This window comes from Argentina silus, assembly GCF_951799395.1.
Source record: "Argentina silus genome assembly, chromosome: X".
NCBI lineage: Eukaryota > Metazoa > Chordata > Actinopteri > Argentiniformes > Argentinidae > Argentina > Argentina silus.
In genome coordinates this window covers 38,248,540-38,267,711 of record NC_139653.1, presented here as the reverse complement: position 1 = coordinate 38,267,711, position 19,172 = coordinate 38,248,540, and the positions used below count along the sequence as shown (strand labels likewise).

Sequence of the window (19,172 nt, the reverse complement as noted above, 5' to 3'; positions counted from 1 at the left end):
TATAACATGAACAATTCTTCTGTGAATTTGATTGAAGATAAAGGCATGTGTTGTTGTGGTAAAATGGGTGTAGGATGTTTCCTGTTTGTCTCTCACTCCAAGAGAGATTAGACAGCTAAGCTTGCATTGAGGTGCATGCCTGTGTCTGCAGTACTGCACATTCAGGCCACAATGTCATCCCTCTACAAAGCCTTATTTCGATGTACCTAACATTATAAACTGAGTGTAGTCACAAGAGTGTAGATTCAGTATCATTTCAGGTGGCATCAAAGTACTCAAGAAGACATTACTTTGAAAATAGAACCATACTGTGCGTAGGCATATATCTACAGTAATGTACTGCAGTGATGATACATGATCATACATCACGGAAAACGGGTAAAACAAAACAAAAAATACAATTAAGAGAGAAACAAATAAAATTGGTGTTTCATCAAATACAGTGATGTGATTGTGAACACTACACTACATATACATACATTGCTGCACATTTTCATATTTTCGGTGGAACTTTCCATACACAACATCTGCAAAAAGGCAGATGTTGCGTATGGAAAGTGAGGGGCATCCTGTTCCAACCACTTCCGCCCCCTACTTTCACTAGATACATAATCATGTGATGGCACATCTACCCTCCAAAACCACTTTTGCAGGTGTGTTCTAACGTAGGTAAAACACATACTAAAGTTAAACTATTCATACAGTTGATCAATCAACATTGGGACAGGATGTTGGACTTACTACGCTTGGTTTTGCTGCTTCTTTGGGGGATCCAAGGTAATAAATCACACTTCTTTTTACTTGCCACATCTTTGGTTCTGGCTCACCACCCTTATGGTGATGATAAAAACAGCCATTATTTGTCATTTACACTTCAGGTCCTCACCAACTTGTCTATTTACATTGCAGATTCAGTAACATGTGTGGAGCAGGAGAAACAACATGAGACCATACCCGTAGCACTTGGAAACCCTCTGGTGCTGAACTGCACCTACAACTGCTCCTCTGGGTTTGTCCGAGGGTACTGGGCCAGAGTACCAGACTGCCCCAACTGCTTCACAGAGAAACAAAACATCACCCAGGATGGAGACCTCTGCACACTACCCTTGAACCTCCCTCACCTGTCTGTGAAAGATATTCAGTTCAACTATACATGCTTTACTCAGGATACCGAACAAACACAGCTCACACGTAGGATGGAGCGCCTACTGTCACTGAGGGTTCAAGGTACTGTAGGCCTTAATAATCTATGATAGCATTTTACTTCTCTTAAACATGATGAAAATAGAGGATATATTTAAAGTATATATAGCAATTACAAAAAAAACAAGCCTGTTCTGTTAAAAGATCTTACTGAAAATATACTAATTCTAGAATATTGTTTAACCAGCATGGACTACTGTCCCAAACATTAAGGTCACTCCACAGAGAGAGGTTCTACCTGGTGAGTCTCATCACGGGAGAATCTGTGTCACTACTAACACTCTAAATATTACAATTATGAGCAACATCCATATCTTACTCTCTTGATCCTAATGCCTTCTACTCTCTGTGTTCGAGATGTAGGCATATCAGTATCAGTGTCTGTCAACCAAGAAGAACCACAAAATGATGGTGAGACAAAACTGCCATTACCCTCAATTAAATGAAAATGTGGCAGTCTTGTGAGTTTTTAATAGTATTGTGTCTTGGCACCTTGGTGCTACTGTCATCGTAACAGACAAACATACTGGGGCCAAGGTGTTGGCTACAGTTACAGTCGTTGTTGCCATGGTGTTGGCAGCATTGGCTGTCTACTTGTGTATGAGCCGCAATAAACATGGCAAAGGTGAGTGCACTTGTTATAACACTGTATTTCACTGTTATAAAGCAGGCTGGTGTCTTAATCAGTAGTGATCAAAATGTTACTACTTTCTAATATAAATTGATGTTGATTGACAGTTATGTATCTTATTCCAATGATGCTTGTATTATCAGGGAGCGCTGCTGTTACATGCACAGGGTAAGATTAAATCTAAATCTATCTATCAAGTATACAGTAACTTGAGATGAGATCATTTGTCTTGATGTAATTTGGCATGTTTACGGACACAATTCAGCATATGTCAATGCACTTTTGGTTTGCAATCTTTATGTGGACCCCAAGTCTTTGTGGGAAAAAAATTGAATTGGTTGTCTTTTAACAGCTCATCAGCAGGAGAGCCTGGAGTTGGAAGGCCCAAAACAATAGGTAAACATTTTGTTAATATCATGAACTTACTTAAAAAAAAGACATGTTCACAGTGACTGATCAGTTTACTAAATGTAGTGAAGATAATTCTTTATTATCTTCTAGGCACAGCATGCGAGAGGGTGACATTGAGAGTAACACCAGCTGGTAAGCCAATGGTCTACTTCATGTTAAACTGTGTCTCCTGTGTAAAACCATGAACTACAGTTTACTAAACGCTATGTTTACTGTTTTGCACAAGATAACCAGAGTGATCATGAGGTTCCTTATGCTGACATCATGATCACTGTCCGAGGGGTCAGTACACCAGAACTCACTCATATTTCCTACCTGGCTACAGGGGATCACAGGGAGGTGAGGAAATACACAGTGACTTCATTATTAAGCATCAAATACAGACACAGTCAGTCCTACTTCAGACTTTATATCAACTGTCTCCAACTCAAATAGCCTACTGGAGAGCTATGTTTTACTAGTGTGCAGGCTTTTGTTCCAGCCTAGTCCACATATTCTCCCGCTTTATGGACTACTAACTCGATGGATACAGTACCTGACATCCTGTGTGCTCTGTGTCCCCCTGCAGCGGTGGAGAGACGAGGCAGTCTCCGCCCACCGGCCCCATCTGCAGGCCTCTCGCTCTGCTGACAGACTGCATGTCCACCCCAGGGAGGTCAGCAGGAAGATGAGCACTAGCTCTGAGTACGCCGTCATCACGTACTCCTAGTAGGACTGGAGGGAGTGACAGGGGAGGGAAAGAAAGAGAGAAACGTGAAATGTTTTTATTATTTAGAAATGTTTGTGCGTGTAATGTGTTCCCTAAATTACTGATTGTTAATTTACATTTACACTTGAAATGTCTTTGCTATCTGGCCCTAAACATTTCCATATTCCAGAGATTCCATAGTGGCAAATGACCTGTCCACCGTGACTGATCCAAAATTAAGAAAGTCATTGACTATGTACAGACTTAGTCAGCATAGCCTGGCCATTTCCTAACCTCATGCCAACAGTACAGTGAGTTTTCACCAAAAAAATTCAGACATTCACAAAGAATTTATAACAAAAATAAATAGTGAAAAATGACTTGCCGAAATACCCAAATGTGAAATCTTAGCAGCAAAATGAGTAACTTCATGCCACATCCTAAGGACAGCCAGTGGACCATAAATTGTATCATAACTGTTTATTGTTTGTTTTTTGTTATTTCCCTTATTAGCCTATTACTATTTGTCCTCACTGTCTGAGAGAGAGAGAGAGAGAGAGAGAGAGAGAAAGAGAGAGAGAGAGAGAGAGAGAGAGAGAGAGAGAGAGAGAGAGAGAGAAGAGAGAGAGAGAGAGAGAGAGAGAGAGAGAGAGAGAGAGAGAAAGGGAGAGATAGAGTAAAATGGCAGCTAGGACGAGTGAAATTTGGGCTGTTCCAAAATGCGTTCTTGCACTCTATCTAGAGCGTATACCAAGTAAGTGTTGTTCTCTAAACCACGTGTTAAATTAGCTTTTTTCCATGTATGCAATAAACGCACATTTGTCGTGACATTGTCATGTCAACATTTAGTGTTGTTTTTTCTTGTGCCTTTTAGTGTCTCGGATTTAGTTTGAAGCGCTACAGTGTCCGTAATTAGAGGTACGCATACCTCGTTGCTTAGCAACGAGCATCAACACTCAGTTGTCAACTTGTCGCTGAAGTCGAGCAAACCTAATTTGTATGCGAAGCTGAAACAAACCGTGCAAGGTAAGACCGATAACGACCTGAACTGAAAACAAATCTAATTTATCAACGAGTACAGAGTCCCTTGAATCAAGTCTGTCTTTCATTCTCTGCTATCTACAGTAGCTAGCTGGTTGCAATTTATGTTGCTCAAAAACAGAGAGATAGCCGGACATTCATGACGCTAGCTAAACAAGCCAATTTCTCTATGAACACATGGCATAACATAAAACAGTAATTATCTGTGGATTTATTTGACTAACTTTAGAGAACAAAATACATGATAATCTTGCTAAATACAAATGATACAGGTGCTCTTTCAAAATGTCACATTCACTAGCTGACCTGACCCATCAACAAGGATGTCTGTTCCTTTCTCCAACACTCACCTGCGGGTTCCGCGTGGTTTTGGTAACATCCTGGAAGGCCTGGCTAGAGAAGTCCTGCGAGATCAGCCCAAGGACATCCCTACTTTTGCTGCACTTTACTTCAGCGCCCTTCTGAAAGACAGAGAGGGTACAATTACTGTGATATCTAGTAGACCTACTTTTTTCCATGATAATGATACAGTATAACCAGATATAAAAATTAAAAAAATACATACTGAGACGTGTGTGATGCATACATATAGAACATGGACTGTTTTATCTCTACCTTATGGTGTGCTGTTATCTGTGATTTTATTTTTTAGAGAGTGGCTTGGACCCTGCAGAGTGGGCTGACAGGCTTGAAGACAGATTCTACAATAATCATGCATTCAAGGTTCATTTTATCATTTTATTTCATTACATTCAAGCCCATGAAAATATGATAACTGACTGATGGTGACTGATGACTAGGGAGGAATATGAATACCTGGAGGCTTGATTTTAATTTTAATTTTACATATTTTTCTGCAACATGAGTCTTGACATTCAACATTGAATTTCTATTTTGCCTAAAACAGAACTCCCAGAATCAAGTCACCGCCAGTCCAACTAAAGGTGCAACTGTGAAGAATGAGTGAGTCTCCTCCTAGCGCATTATCCACACTCCTGGAGAGGCACAGCAGCATCAAACAGCTGTACTATGAATTACATTGAAGATAAGGACAGGACGGTTATGAAGAAAATAAAGTTTGCTAAGTTTTTATCATTGTTTTTTAAATTAATATATATCCTATATCCTCATTATGAAAGAACAGATTGCCCTACATTAATTAATTTGCTTGCTAGGTATGTTTTATCTGACTATCTCCAAACTAAGAGACACAAACTAATCAGAATTTAAAAAGCATCAGAAGCCTATAAAAAACAAGGAAAGGAGGCATGGGACATCCAGCCTCAGCAAGACAGCTGTTTGACTGTGAGGGCAAGGAGACCATAATCAGTGGAGCCATGGAGTCACGAGAGGTTAGGATGAATACAGAAAGAGATATAGATTGTTAGAGAGAATATTGACAACCAGAGTGCTTTGAATGCATATATATCAGCCTACTTGCATACCAAATCTTTCTCACCCTGATTCTCTGCTTTATTTATACATTTTCAGAGATGCAAACCGAGATATCTCTGAAGTGATGCGGGAAAGTGAAAGTGAAGGAGAGGATGAAACAGATAGTAGCACAGACAAAGATGTCATTTCAGCAGACATTGATCCTTCCCAAGAGGTATCAGGCAATAGACTCACTGATACAGATTTTAGCCCGTACACTGAAGAACTGGGAGAGTCAGAAAAAGGAAAGGAACAGACCACTAATGTATCCAATGACGTTTCCACGGCAGCTGATGAAAATAGTGACAGAGCTGATAAGGATGCATGTCAGTCTCAATTAGAACCCACTGCGGAAGCGTCATTCAGTGGACTTGCAAGTGTGGACGTGTGTACTGAAGAACTGAGGAGGACAGAGGATGGAGAACACACTCTTCAAGGAGCCTTGCGGGACATCAAGGCTGGTGAGGAGATCATTGGAGGCTCAGTGGAAGAGAGGCCTGGTACAGAAACTGAACTCTCTCAGGGAGTGTCATACACTGGGTTTTCAGATGTGGATGTTTGTGCTGAAGAACCACTATGGAGAGATGAGAGAAAGGAACAAGATCCCTGGGCAGCCCAGGAGAGCTCAATACTTCTGATGGAAGAAACTAGTGAACGATTATCAACATCCCAGATTGAATCTCCTGAAGGTAGCCTACTTGTAATAAAAGAGAACTCAGAGGAAACGCCGGAGAGAAAAGAGACAGAAATGTGTGCCGAGGAAACACTTGAAATGGAACCTCCTGCCCATAATGCACCACAAACTGTATCTGAAGACAAATATGTTTTGGATGATGTGGAGCACAAAGAGGAAGCATTAACTGAGACCAGCTTTGATGAGGTGCCTGCAGTCATTATAGCTGGGGAGAGTCAACTAGAAGAGGAAGGTTTGGTAGAGACGTCACAAGCCGAGTCTTCAGAGGAACTGCCACAAGATGTTACTGAGGATGCAGAGGACCATTCCAACGAAGAGACGTTCCATGTGGAACATTATTCTCAAGATCACATTGAACTTAACACTGACATCATAGAAAGAGTAGCAGAGGCTGTCACTACTGAGGCTGAAGCTCTGGGTATGACAGGTCAGCAGGATACCACTGATGTAGAGAGGGAAGAAGAGGAGAAAACTGAGAGTGATTCAAGTGATGATGAGGAGGAGCTGAGGATAGTTAATTCAAGCCCATCTCATCATTGGCACACTACAGAAACAGAGGAGAAACAAAAGGAGGAAAGTGATAATGAAGATGAAAATGTGGAGGAAATGGAAAAAGAAATGGAAAAAGACACAACTCAGCATGATTCCACTGAGATGGAAAAGAAACAGGATGATACACACATCAATGATGATGACATGGAGACAAGGGCTGAAGACATTTCAAATACACATCTACAAGATATTACAGAGATGAAGGTAACAGCTGACGATGAGGATGATAATGAAAATGAAGAAAGGGATGTTTTGAAAACATCTCATCAGGACATTTCTGAGCCAGAGAAGGAACCAAAGAATGAGACTGTTGAGGTGAATGAACAAATTTTACCTGAGAGTAGTCTACCTGGTGAGGAGTGTGAGAACACACCTGTTGGTCTGCAGTTAGAGAATACAGAGGGAGGTACAGAGGACACACCTGAGCAACAGAACACAGAGCTAGTGGAGCACACAGAGAATAAGCCAACTGAGCCAGAAGGACACAGCAAAAAGGACACAATGACTCTCTCTCAGAGTACAGACCCACCTGATGATGACAACCAATCACACACACCAGAGGGAGGAGTAATGGGTGATGTAGTCCCTGAAGGCAAGACTGATGAAAAGGTGCAGTATATTGTAGATGTTCAGTGATTCTTTACAAACTAAGCATACTTCATACCTGCTAATTTACCCTCTTTTGGACACATGTGTCTATCCATTGCAGGCCTAACCAGGTGTGTTATGCAGATCATTTTTCATAGTGTTAAAAAAAGCAACTTTTCCATTATGTCATTGTCATGAAGCAAATCCATTGTACCGTAAGCATACACTTTTTCATTACTAAAAGCTAACTTTTAAGTTGGCAAATGTTAATAACGACCAATCACAGACACAAAAAAAACCTCCTTAAAAGACAGTAGGCCTAAATGGTAATCATAGGTACTGTTATCAGGCATGTTTAGACTTACAGATTCACATCTGCAATTAATGCAGATGATTCACCTGGCTTAGTTCTGAAGAGGAGAGGTGTCCTTAGCTTGGCTGCAGATTGCTCCAATTCCTGTCCCATGTAGCCTATAAAAATACACCCTTCAAGGACAACTCTGATCAACAACGTGGCTCCATCCCCCTTCTGTACCTCTGCTGTACCTTTCTGGGGTCTCTTGAGGGAAGTGATTGAAAATGCCCCCAAAATAGTTCAGCTTCCAGATGACGTATATGAACTCTGAATGTCATCCTGAGAAGCATAACCAAACACATATCTTACCCAAAGGCATTTCAAGTATCTGTGTCTGTGTCTGTGTGTGTGTGTGTGTGTGTGTGTCTGTGTGTGTGTGTGTGTGTGTGTGTGTGTGTGTGTGTGTGTGTGTGTGTGTGTTTTAGTTCTCTCTCTTAGATTTCATCCTCTGATGAAGCCCTTGATCCATTTGCCAATAGGTTACATTCAGTTGTGTTTTATAGTTAGAACTGTTGTTTTATAGTACAGTACCTGCCTACTCTTGGGAACATAGACTGTAGCTTGGGAACCACCACAGCTGCCACATGACCCAACTATAGCCTTTTATCCAACAATATAGATGATGGATTAATGCTTGTGAGTTATTTGAGTTTGACTGCTGTCCCCTGTAAGTCATTAAATATCTCTGGGCCAATGTGGTCCTAGGAAGGGAGGGGTAGAGAGGAGGGTTTGTAAAGATGTTACCATGGAAACTCTTACCATCCTTCTCTCTCTGTCTTGTCAGGGGATGTGTGGAAGATGGAGATGCAAATTATGATAACCTACTGGCAGTGTCTAGATGATGTTATGCACATGTGTTAGCTTGTGACAAAGCACTTTAACTTGAACACAGCGCTCCAACAAACTGTTGCTCACATCTTAACATTTCTCTCTGATCTTCTCTACTACCTGCCAGATGCCCTCTCTCTCTCTCTCTCTCTCTCTCTCTCTCTCATCTCATATATAGGTCATCTACTGTGACCTATATCATATGTCTTGTTCAGTGAAAGTGTACACACACACACACACACACACACACACACACACACACACACACACATCGCCAAGAGCAGACTATGAAATGTATTGATTTACTGTATATTTCAGATGGTTAACATGAAGCCTACAGAAAACAAAGCGTGTCCAAGTGATTTTGCAGACATAACATATTGTCCTAATGTAGTGGAGCAGGGGAGGCAGCAGTGTCAGAAAGACTAGCTCAGACAGATGGATATGTTTGCTGTTTCTCACTCGACATCTCCTCCTGGTCTCCCAGGCAGTGAGTGTGTGGGTGTGGATGGCAGCTGGGATCTGAGGCAGGGAGAGGGTGGTTAGCTTTTCTCTCTAATCAATTTATCACACCTCCTCCTGTACAACTGAGAGATGCCTTCGCAGTTTTCTCTCAACAAAATCAGTGTGACATCAATTAGCTCATTGTTTGGCCATCTGTCATTACAATTACTTAACTATAGGATATTTGCTTGTTCTGTTTTTAGTGAGTTCCCTGTTATAACACTTAAAGGGTTCTCACTCAAATTCCGCTTGATGAATATTTCCAAAGTAATTGAACTATGCCATTGCATGTTAAGGTTAAATGCATCTAGGGAAACCCTATATTCATGACCTTCCTTATGTAGACTTTGAAGTCAGTATTTGAAATGACGGTGATCACAGCAGGTAAAAAAAAAAAATAGACCACATGGTTAGCTCTCTCTCTCTCCCTCTCTCTCTCCCTCTCTCTCTCTCTCTCTCTCTCTCTCCCTCCCTCCCTCCCTCCCTCCCTCCCTCCATGCCTATGATAGTGAGTGTGCAGTGTGTGTTAGAAGGAGCAAAGCAGGCGTCTTTTGTGGTGTAGACTGATGAGAGAAATCTTTCTCGGTCATCTCTGAGTAGAGGTAGAAGGCATATTAGGTCAGCTCATCTGAAGACTGTCATCATCTCTCTGACTGCTCATCATGGACTGTCACAGTGTGAGTACCTGCTTCCAATTAGAGAAAGAAAGGATATCTAACTATACAAAACTATTTGTGATACAATTTCATGTTAGTTTTATCTTGTTTACATGCAATTTTGCAAGTCGTATTGGCTACCAAGTTAAAGTTATCGAAATGGTGGCGTTGCCAATTAACTTGTACTGTAAAACATTTGGTCTCCGTCTCTGTTTTTTTTTTCGGATCACTTATTTCACTGGGACGTAGACTTGACCGTCCCTGAGAACGCGTCCTGTCTGGTCTTCCCGCTGTGCAGTCTCTGCACCTGTTCCTGTTTTCCTCAGACAGCAATTTTCAGCCAAATGTCCTATATAGTCAATATAAATCCTGTGTAACTATACATTATATGTCAGTTGAAATGTATTTTATGTATTATAGGCAGTAGAATGAACAAATCGTTTTTGAATGCCTAAGGGAGATTGTAAGATCATTATGAATTTGTTTATTGAGTTGACAAATTAAGAGTACTGTAGATCAATATATGCCCAGGCAAGATGCCATCCCTTGAAGGGATAGAGAAACCTCACAGGTAAAAGAGGCTACATTCAGTCCAACACCCCCAGGTTTCTGCAGCTGTGAGATAGGAGGGTTTTGGCAGCCTCGTGAGCAGTCAGAGAGGGTCTAATGAATGCTGGCTGTACAGGTGGGTGGTCACACTCCTACACTGACAGGTCCCACTAGGGACAGATGCATGCTCTTACACTGCACTGGGCTGTCTCACATTGTTTGAACAGTAGCTGAGCAACACATGGCTAAAGCTGATATGTTTGCATAATACTTGACGATGTCACTGCTTCTGTAACCATTCGTGACAACAGAGAAAGGATGCTTCCTCCCACTACCCACGTGCCCCACCTCTACACACAAGCTGTGTAGGCTGCACTCCTACAGTGATTGGTATACAATGGTGCTGTCCCTTTGATATGAGAGGTGTGTGGGAGAAGTCAAACTCTTGTTTTGTTCTTGTTGTTGATGGACCATGTGACTACTGTAACTCTCAGTCAGTGGCTGATCATTTTGAAGAGTCCAGGAGTAGAGACACAGTTTCCTGTCTGTGTATGGTGCTACAGTAGGTGACAGGGAAACGGTTTACAAGCATTACTGACACAGCCATTTATCCTGCTCCAGATTAGCCTGCAGTGTTGTCCCAGGTCTTAGCTAAAGAGGTGTGGTAACTCCTGGGTGGATCGTACCAACTGCAGAGCTGGCTTTATGTGTGTAGCCAGATAGTCTCATTTCTAACGTTCGCTATCTTATGCTTTTCAAAACGCAATTCATCATTAACTGCCAAGTACATGACAGAATACTACTTTCATTACTTTTGTTAATTAATTGAATGGGCCACTAGATTTAGCTTGTGAACATGCGGTAAAATACCGGACGAAAACCTGAGTCTGGGTGCCGTGTATGCCACTGTGCTTGTGGTCCTCTGTGGCTCAGTTGGTGGAGCATGGCGCTAACAACGCTTAGGTTGTGGGTTTGATTCCCGCTGGGACCATATATACTGAAATGTATGCACATGTATGCACTCACTGCAATGTAAGTCGCTTTGGATAAAAGCGGCAGCTAAATGGCATATATATATATATATATGTGCTCGGTGGCACAAAGATTACACTTGGTAGAATTCTTTTTTTTTTTATAAGGCAGCAAGTATTTTGGTAAACCGGTTTGAGAATTCAGAATTCCGACCCAAGCCTACTGTCAAGTGTTTTTATTCCATTTAGTTTGGATTGAGCTGGTCGTCATAGTGTGGGAATTAAGGACTTGGTAGTAGATCTTTGGGATGCGGTAGAGTAGAGGATGAGTTTTTCCCTCCCAGCCTGATGTCCTCTGTGTGGTGATGTGTGACTTGTGTCCTATCTGCAGGAGGAGAGCAGTGCGGCTCAGGAGGAGGAGGACATCATGGATATCCCTCTGGATGACCCCGAGGCCAACAAGGCCGCAGCCAAGATCCAGGCCGGCTTCAGAGGTCACATGACCAGGAAGAAGATGAAGCCTGACGACAAGCCGGAGGAGGAGGCGGGGGAGGAGGAGGCAGGGGAGGAGGTGAGCAGCAGTGGGGAGGCACTCAACGGCAGCCAGGGGGACACAGGTCAGTCTCATTGTCCCCTGATAGATAGATAGATAGATAGACAGAGTATTTAGTTTAGTGTATTTGACCATTTAAAAAGTACACAAGCACACATAATACAAAAAATATACATGAATCAAATCATCAATGATATTACACAAGGCAAGGACTTATTTACATTGTGGTCCTCTAGATAGTTGTGTTATACTGTCTGTATAATGAAGCAACAGGATTGGAGTTTCCATTGAACAGCTTGAAATCAATTAGATGTCTCTGCATTATTAACCACACCTATCAGAGCTCCCTAATGGGTTATTGCAGTGTAAGTAATGTGACACGCACCAACCATCTCTTTAATTACTCCTCAAGGAACGTAGTGCCTGATTGAAACTTAAAATGAATTCCTCTATTAGGGATTATTAATGAATAAAACATTACTTATGTTGAAAGATAGATGAGGAGATGCAGAAGAAGGAGGAATGTTTATCAGAGCTCATACAGTAAATGCCATGGGAAACAAATGGATGGTGGTGGGCGGTGGGAGCCTGGAGAATGCTTCCAGAATCAGAATGTGTTTGTTAAAGTAGCTTTTAATACACATTTTACTCTGTCCTACTCTTCCATGTTGCCTAAGTACATCATTCAGGTTACCACAATAGGAGCTGGTTGTATGACCAGAAATGGCATTAGTCCTAAGCCTAGATATTTCACCTCTACTAGGAAAGACATGGTCTAGTCTAGCACCTTATATATGAGGACAACCACGAAGGATCTGCTTCCATGAGCCTCGCCAACCCAGTTCTTGGTTGCCTAGCATCTATATGTAGAGGGATATTTATAACTCCAGGTGCATTACCCCTCAGAGACCGGTAGAATTAATGTACCTGTCGTACAAGCAGCCAAGACCAAAACCCCTCCCCCTGGAACAGCTAAACCCCTCCCGCTGGAACAGACCCCTTTTCACCAGGGTTGGCAAATCAAAGCATACATTATGTTTATCAATGATAAAATATTAATAACATTTTATACTAATCAAATCATCAGAGGACCTTCTGATGCTGAACCCCAACCTCCTCCCCAGTCTCATGTGACCTAACTGCTGTTGCTGGTCATCACCATGAGTGTATTAGTGAGTGTATTAGTTATGCATGAGCGTATGGTTCCATATGCGGTGCTATAACCTACTGTACACTGGTCTGTTTTTAGAGCCTGGAGGATCAGAGGGAGTAGAGAGAGAAGACACATCTGTGCCAGAGCAGTGAAGCCCCTCCCTCTTCCCCATCCCTGACCTGGATGGCTAGATGGCTGTGGCACACCTTTTTATCCGGGCAGCAACTTTCTATGTATCACACCCTAGCAGTAGAGCCAGATCTGGGGTGTAGCAGCATCTGATGTGAGAACTCTAACACTCCTACTCCTGCTTCCAGTCTCATCAGTGTGGATGTCTTTGACCCAGATTCACCACCACCACTCTGCATGTTCCTGTCAAACTTCTGCTTGTGTGCTAGTTTAGAGGCGGATCTGTGAATGTGAAAATTAATGTCCTCTACTGCTTCTAGATCTATATGCTATTCAGGGCTTGGTTCAGTTAGAGACACGGGTTGCATTATAAGTATTAGACTTTACATTTGAATGGCTTGAATGATTGTTTTTGCATTGTTTTAAGTACTTGTGTGCTCAATGCTATTACTTAACTAGTTTTGCTGTAAACAATATCACTAGAGGATTGCTGTAATAGTTACTCTGCAGACATTCTATATTATTTATGATGATTAATTTAATTCAGGTAATGATTTGCAGTGATTATGTTGAATGAAATCTGGATTTTCTGTTCACACATAATCAACATCACCATTTTCTACAAATCTGATCTTCCAGTGCAGTAAGCATGCAGTTTATAGTTTATTTTTCAGATGCTCACATACAGCTTTATCTCTAGATAAATATAGATGATCTATATATTGATGAGTGTGAGGTAGGTGTGTGACATGTGTTTTGTATACTGTAAATCACTGACATAAATCAGGTGTATGGAAATCATAAACGTATGTTTCCAGTGAGTGTATTTATGATCATGCTTCATGACAGATTGAACAAAGGCATTGCTGTAAAGGAATAATGGCTGTACTTTAATAAAAACCATACAAAATGTTTATCTATGAATTGTTTATGGTTAAATACAATATAGACTTACAGCACCTCATAAAATGCACTCATTCCCAGTGACACACTTCCAGATTTCAGATTGTCTAGGTGTTAAGATGTAGAGAAACTCTCCTCCTCGTCATTCCTTCTTTGGCTGATTACTCTTCAGCTCACAGAGGGAGGCCTGGACTAATGAGGATCATATACACTTCATGAATTATATATTACAATCTGACCCATCCCATCCCACACAGCTTTGATTTTGACACATACTTATATTCACGATGATTAACATTCTGACATTTACAATGTCAGTTTCAGTACAGCAAGTTAATGAGCTACAGTAGTATTACAGACTTAATCAATGATAGGAGCACACTCATGGTGTTCCAGGGTGATCATAAATCTTGACGTAATCATGTTTATGATCCATAATCCTGTAGTAGACTTTGTTTCACTTTGACAATTGTGTTTTCTTCGCTTGTATGTTGAAGAGTTCCAGTAACTAATAGTAACATAAGGAATGGAAGCAGTATCCAGCCTCTAGAACAGAGTTTCTCACTCAAGCAGAACTGCTAATTGGAAAGTGCAGGCAACAACTGTATGATATCCGGACCACGCTAACTGGTCTCCTGTGTGACTCTGTCTCTTCAGGGGGACGTCAGGAACCAACATAATTGTTTCCTGTCACAGGACAAGCAAATCTGCCTCATTATTTTGTGTTTGTATCAGCTAGTTTGGTCAGAGATTGCTGAGCAGTGTCTCTTCTTTCCACAGTTTCATTGCATATCCCTGTAAAAATGCAGGTTTGGTTTCAATAAACCTGCATCTCAGATTTTAACTTCTGAAATAACTCATCATCAATGAGAAGCTATGACAAGTGTGCTGATCTTCCTCAAGTCAAACAGAACCACAATATTGAGTGTGGCTTTATTGGTTATGGTTGTCTTCCTGTTGTGAGAAATGAGCAGGGCCTGAGTTGATTTGGAGCCTCAGCTCTCCCATACTCCCTCCTACACACACACACACACACAGTCCCTCCCACACCCATCTGAACCCCGCAGCCAAGCACACAGGCTCTGGTGGAATCTGTCTCAGACCGGGTACTGTCGAGAGAGAACACTAAAAATGACAACAGGCTGGTTCTTCATGGAAACAGAAAGTTCCGTAAGACAGCTCTTTCTCAGCCGTGACACTCGACTGTCTCCACACTGTCTCCACGGTTCCTCTGACCTCCACATACAGTTAGGTCCGGAAATATTTGGACAGTGACACAATTTTCATAATATTGGCTCTGTACGCCACCACAATAGATTTGAAATGAAACAAGGGGTTAACAAGGGGTTAATTCATTGATGGACAATGACCCAAAACATACTGCGAAAGCAACCCAGGAGTTTTTTAAGGCAAAGAAGTGGAATATTCTGTAATGGCTGAGTCAATCAACTGATCTCAACCTGATCGAGCATGCATTTCACTTGCTGAAGACAAAACTAATTCAACTAATTCAACCCCTTGAATTAAACAAGGGGTTTAATTCAAGGGGTTGAACAAAAATATTCTATGAAACGTTTAGGAATTGCAACCATTTTTATACACAGTCCCCTATTTTCAGGGGCTCAAATGTAATTGGACAAATTAACATAATCATAAATAAAATGTTCATTTTGAATACTTTGTCAAGAACCCTTTGCAGGCAATGACTGCCTGAAATCTGGAACCCATGGACATCACCAAATGCTGGGTTCCCTCCTTTGTGATGCTTTGCCAGGCCTTTACTGCAGCTGTCTTCAGTTGTTGTTTGTTTGTAGGTCTTTCTGCCTTTAGTTTTGTCTTCAGCAAGTGAAATGCATGCTCGATCAGGTTGAGATCAGTTGATTGACTCAGCCATTACAAAATATTCCACTTCTTTGCCTTAAAAAACTCCTGGGTTGCTTTCGCAGTATGTTTTGGGTCATTGTCCATCTGTACTGTGAAGCGCCGTCCAATCAACTTTGCTGAATTTGGCTGAATCTGAGCAGACACTATATCCCTAAACACTTCAGAATTCACATCATCAATACTCACTAGTGACCCAGTGCCATTGGAAGCCAGGCATGCCCATGCCATCACATTGCCTCCAGTGTGTTTTATAGATGATGTGGTATGCTTCAGATCATGAGCAGTTCCAAGCCTTCTCCATACTTTTTTCTTCCCATCATGCTGGTACAGGTTGATCTTAGTTTCATCTGTCCAAAGAATGCTGTTCCAGAACTGGGCTGGCTTTTTTAGATGTTTTTTTAGCAAAGTCTAATTTGGCCTTTCTATTCTTGAGGCTTATGAATGGTTTGCACCTTGTCGTGAACCCTTTGTATTTGCTCTCATGAAGTCTTCTCTTTATGGTAGATTTGGATAATGATATGCCTACCTCCTGGAGAGAGTTCTTCACTTGGCTAGATGTTGTGAAGGGTTGTTTTTTTTGCCATGTGAAGGATCCTGCGATCATCCACCACTGTTGTCTTCCGTGGACATTCAGGCCTTTTTGTGTTGCTGAGCTCACCAGTGCGTTCTTTTTCTCTCAGAATGTATCAAACTGTTGATTTGGCCACACCTAATGTTTCCGCCATCTCCCTGATGGATTTGTTTTGTTTTTGCAGCGTAAGGATGGCCTGTTTCACTTGCATTGAGAGCTCCTTTGACCGCATGTTATGCTTTCACAGCAACAGCTTCCAAATGCAAATGCCACACTTGGAATAAACTCTTTTACCTGCTTAATTGATAAAGAAATAACAAAGGAATAGCCCACACCTGTCCCTGAAACTGCTTTTGAGTCAATTGTCCAATTACTTTTGGTCGCTTGAAAAAGAGGGGGCTACATATTAAAGAGCTGTAATTCCTAAACTCTTCCTCCAATTTGGATGTGAATACCCTCAAATTAAATCTGAGAGTCTGCACTTTAAGCCCATATTCATTATTCTCAGTCAGACGTCCCACAGATAGCGACTGCAAGACCAATTTAGAGTCAATACACCAGACAGATACCTCCAAACATGGCACACCAGCCCCAGGAAGCTCTACATTTTATTCTAAAAGCTAAAAGGATAGATTTTCCCAAAATGTTTCTAAATCGCTAGTTACTTCATGTATTCATAGAGTTCAGCATCCAAAAGCACCAATCTGCTAATAAGTAAGTTTTTTTAATTAAAAATAAAAAGTGCAGTCAGTGTGTTGTTTAAAGAAGTAGTCTTTGGTTCTATTAACTTGCTTTATTAACACATGTTCCAGGCCAAATCATAGCAATCAATTTGATAACCATCTTAGTTCCCTCGCGTTCTAGGTTTCCCGTTCTCATGTCTCCTTATCTTATACACCAATCTTATACACATCTCGCGATATCTCATCCAACTACCTGTCTATCAACTATACTACAGTCAGGATGCTAGATATCTCATCCAACTACCTGTCTATCAACTATACTACAGTCAGGATGCTAGATATCTCATCCAACTACCTGTCTATCAACTATACTACAGTCAGGATGCTAGATATCTGAATGGTTTGGACTAGTCTTACCAATGATGTTGTTAGGAGTGATTCTCAAAGAGGGGACCAGGGAGTTGCCCCAATGGTCAATGAAGGGGTACCAGGGAATAGTGTAAAACAAATAAGATGTTCTATAGTTGTGTTTAGTCTTATAAGGGCTTGTTGATACTGTGGAGGGAAAATCAGTAGTCTGGACATTCTAAAATGACTTGAAATTAAACATGGTCTATTTTGGAACAGTTTGTTTGGATTGGTTAGCGTTGATGCCTCCTCCCACGACTTGTCAATGGAATCTCTTTATCCTCCTAGGCAGCAATTAGAGAATTAGAGATGTGAGCCAACATGAACACCAGAGGGCACTGCCATCATCTCTGTTGGTCATGTCTGTGACCTCCCTCTTCTAGGTTAGCCTAAACGGTACAGTGAAGACAAGTTTATCACTGTACATGCAGCCCATAAAGAAACAATGGAGGACTTGTCACTGGTCACTGTTCGACTCTAGCTTACTGAAACATGTATTCTTTCCCTGAGTAAAATTAATTGGTTAAATTCAAACATCACTGTAATCTCTATCCTTGTCTCTGTTCTCATCACAGAATCAGAATCAGAATTCTTTTATTTGGTCAAGTATATTTGCACATACAGGAAATTGACTTGGTGAGGTTGGTGCATGGGCATATAAAAAACAATAGCAAGTATTGACAGAAAATTTACAAAATATCGAAATATTAACAAAATAAACAAATTTACAAATTTACAAAAAAGAACAGCAGAACAATACATGAGGCTAGAGGCTGTGGAATGGTTATGGGGCATGTACACTATAAATTAGAATAATTTTAAATAATTATAAATTACACTGTGCATTGTGTGTGTGACAGGGTGGGGGGGGGGGGGGGTGTGGAAGTCCCAGAGTCAGTGAGAGGCAGGGGGCGAGGTTTTAGTCTTGATTGACCTAACCTTTTGCCAGATGGAAGTCTATAGAAGAGGTTGTGTGACCAGGATGGGAAGGGTCAGCTATGATCTTTCCTGCTCTCTTACTGGTTCTGGAGTGGAACAGGTCCAAGAGAGATGGCAGGTTGCAGCCGATGACCTTCTCGGTTGACCGAATGATCCGCTGCAGTCTGCCTTTATCCTTGGCAGTGGAGGCAGCGAACCAGATGGTGATCGATGAGCTGAGGATGGACTCAATGATGGCCGTGTAGAACTCGACCATCACTTTCTGCGGCATGTTGAATTTCTTGAGCTACCGCAGGAAGAACATCCTCTGCTGGGCCTTCTTGATGGTGGAGGTGATGTTCTCCGCCCATCTGAGGCCCTTTGAAATTATTGTCCCCAGGAATCTGAATGACTCCACAGTGTTAACTGGGAGTCACACATGATGAGGGCGGCGGTTGGGGCTGGGCTTCTCCTGATGTCTACTACCATCTCTACAGTTTTTAGGGCGTTTAGCTCCACGTAGTTCTGACTGCACCAGGAAGCCAGGCTGTCAACTTCCTCTTTGTAGGCAGCCTCATCACCATTGGAGATTAATTCAATGAGGGTTGTGTCATCCGGTAACTTCAGGAGTTTGACAGAAGGGTGGCTAGTTGGTGTAGAGGGAGAAAAGTAGAGGAGAGAGCATCTGCTCAGGCATCAAGTCACAATACTACATAGTACAGAGCAAAATTGAATTACATACGTATATTACCCTTGGGGATAAATTCAAACATCACCACAGGAAAATCTTGTGTCTTTCTCACTTTCATCACAGTATTCACAGGTCATGTATTTCATGTTTTATTATACTGGGGATCCATCTGGA

The 19,172-nt window shown here is 41.6% G+C and overlaps 2 protein-coding genes across 3 annotated transcripts; both read left to right on the top strand.

The window, feature by feature from the left end:
• Nucleotides 1–657: 657 nt before the first annotated feature.
• LOC310823478 (uncharacterized protein) lies at nt 658–3,769 on the top strand. 2 transcript variants are annotated; one of them, XM_083696342.1, is made up of 10 exons: nt 658–777; nt 910–1,227; nt 1,391–1,444; nt 1,567–1,614; nt 1,721–1,828; nt 1,978–2,002; nt 2,187–2,230; nt 2,336–2,377; nt 2,472–2,584; nt 2,814–3,769. In XM_083696342.1, exons 1-10 carry the CDS (start codon nt 729–731, stop codon nt 2,952–2,954), a joined length of 942 nt encoding a protein of 313 aa, XP_083552468.1. In that variant the 5' UTR covers nt 658–728; the 3' UTR covers nt 2,955–3,769. The 2 variants fall into 2 exon arrangements, with proteins under 2 accessions (XP_083552468.1, XP_083552469.1); XM_083696343.1 differs by lacking the exon at nt 1,391–1,444.
• Nucleotides 3,770–5,471: 1,702 nt separating this feature from the next.
• nrgnb (neurogranin (protein kinase C substrate, RC3) b) lies at nt 5,472–13,854 on the top strand. Its single transcript, XM_083696347.1, has 3 exons — nt 5,472–7,263; nt 11,497–11,722; nt 12,908–13,854. The coding sequence occupies exons 1-3, from the start codon at nt 5,494–5,496 to the stop codon at nt 12,961–12,963; spliced, it is 2,052 nt and encodes a 683-aa protein (XP_083552473.1). The 5' UTR covers nt 5,472–5,493; the 3' UTR covers nt 12,964–13,854.
• The last annotated feature ends 5,318 nt before the right edge of the window (nt 13,855–19,172 follow it).

Coding starts and splice junctions, on each gene's coding strand:
- LOC310823478 (XM_083696342.1), top strand. CDS start 729: ATGTTGGACTTACTACGCTTGGTTTTGCTGCTTCTTTGGGGGATCCAA. Junction 778..909: donor GCTTCTTTGGGGGATCCAAG/GTAATAAATCAC, acceptor TTTACATTGCAG/ATTCAGTAACATGTGTGGAG. Junction 1,829..1,977: donor CCGCAATAAACATGGCAAAG/GTGAGTGCACTT, acceptor TTGTATTATCAG/GGAGCGCTGCTGTTACATGC.
- nrgnb (XM_083696347.1), top strand. CDS start 5,494: ATGCGGGAAAGTGAAAGTGAAGGAGAGGATGAAACAGATAGTAGCACA. Junction 7,264..11,496: donor AAGGCAAGACTGATGAAAAG/GTGCAGTATATT, acceptor TCCTATCTGCAG/GAGGAGAGCAGTGCGGCTCA. Junction 11,723..12,907: donor CGGCAGCCAGGGGGACACAG/GTCAGTCTCATT, acceptor GTCTGTTTTTAG/AGCCTGGAGGATCAGAGGGA.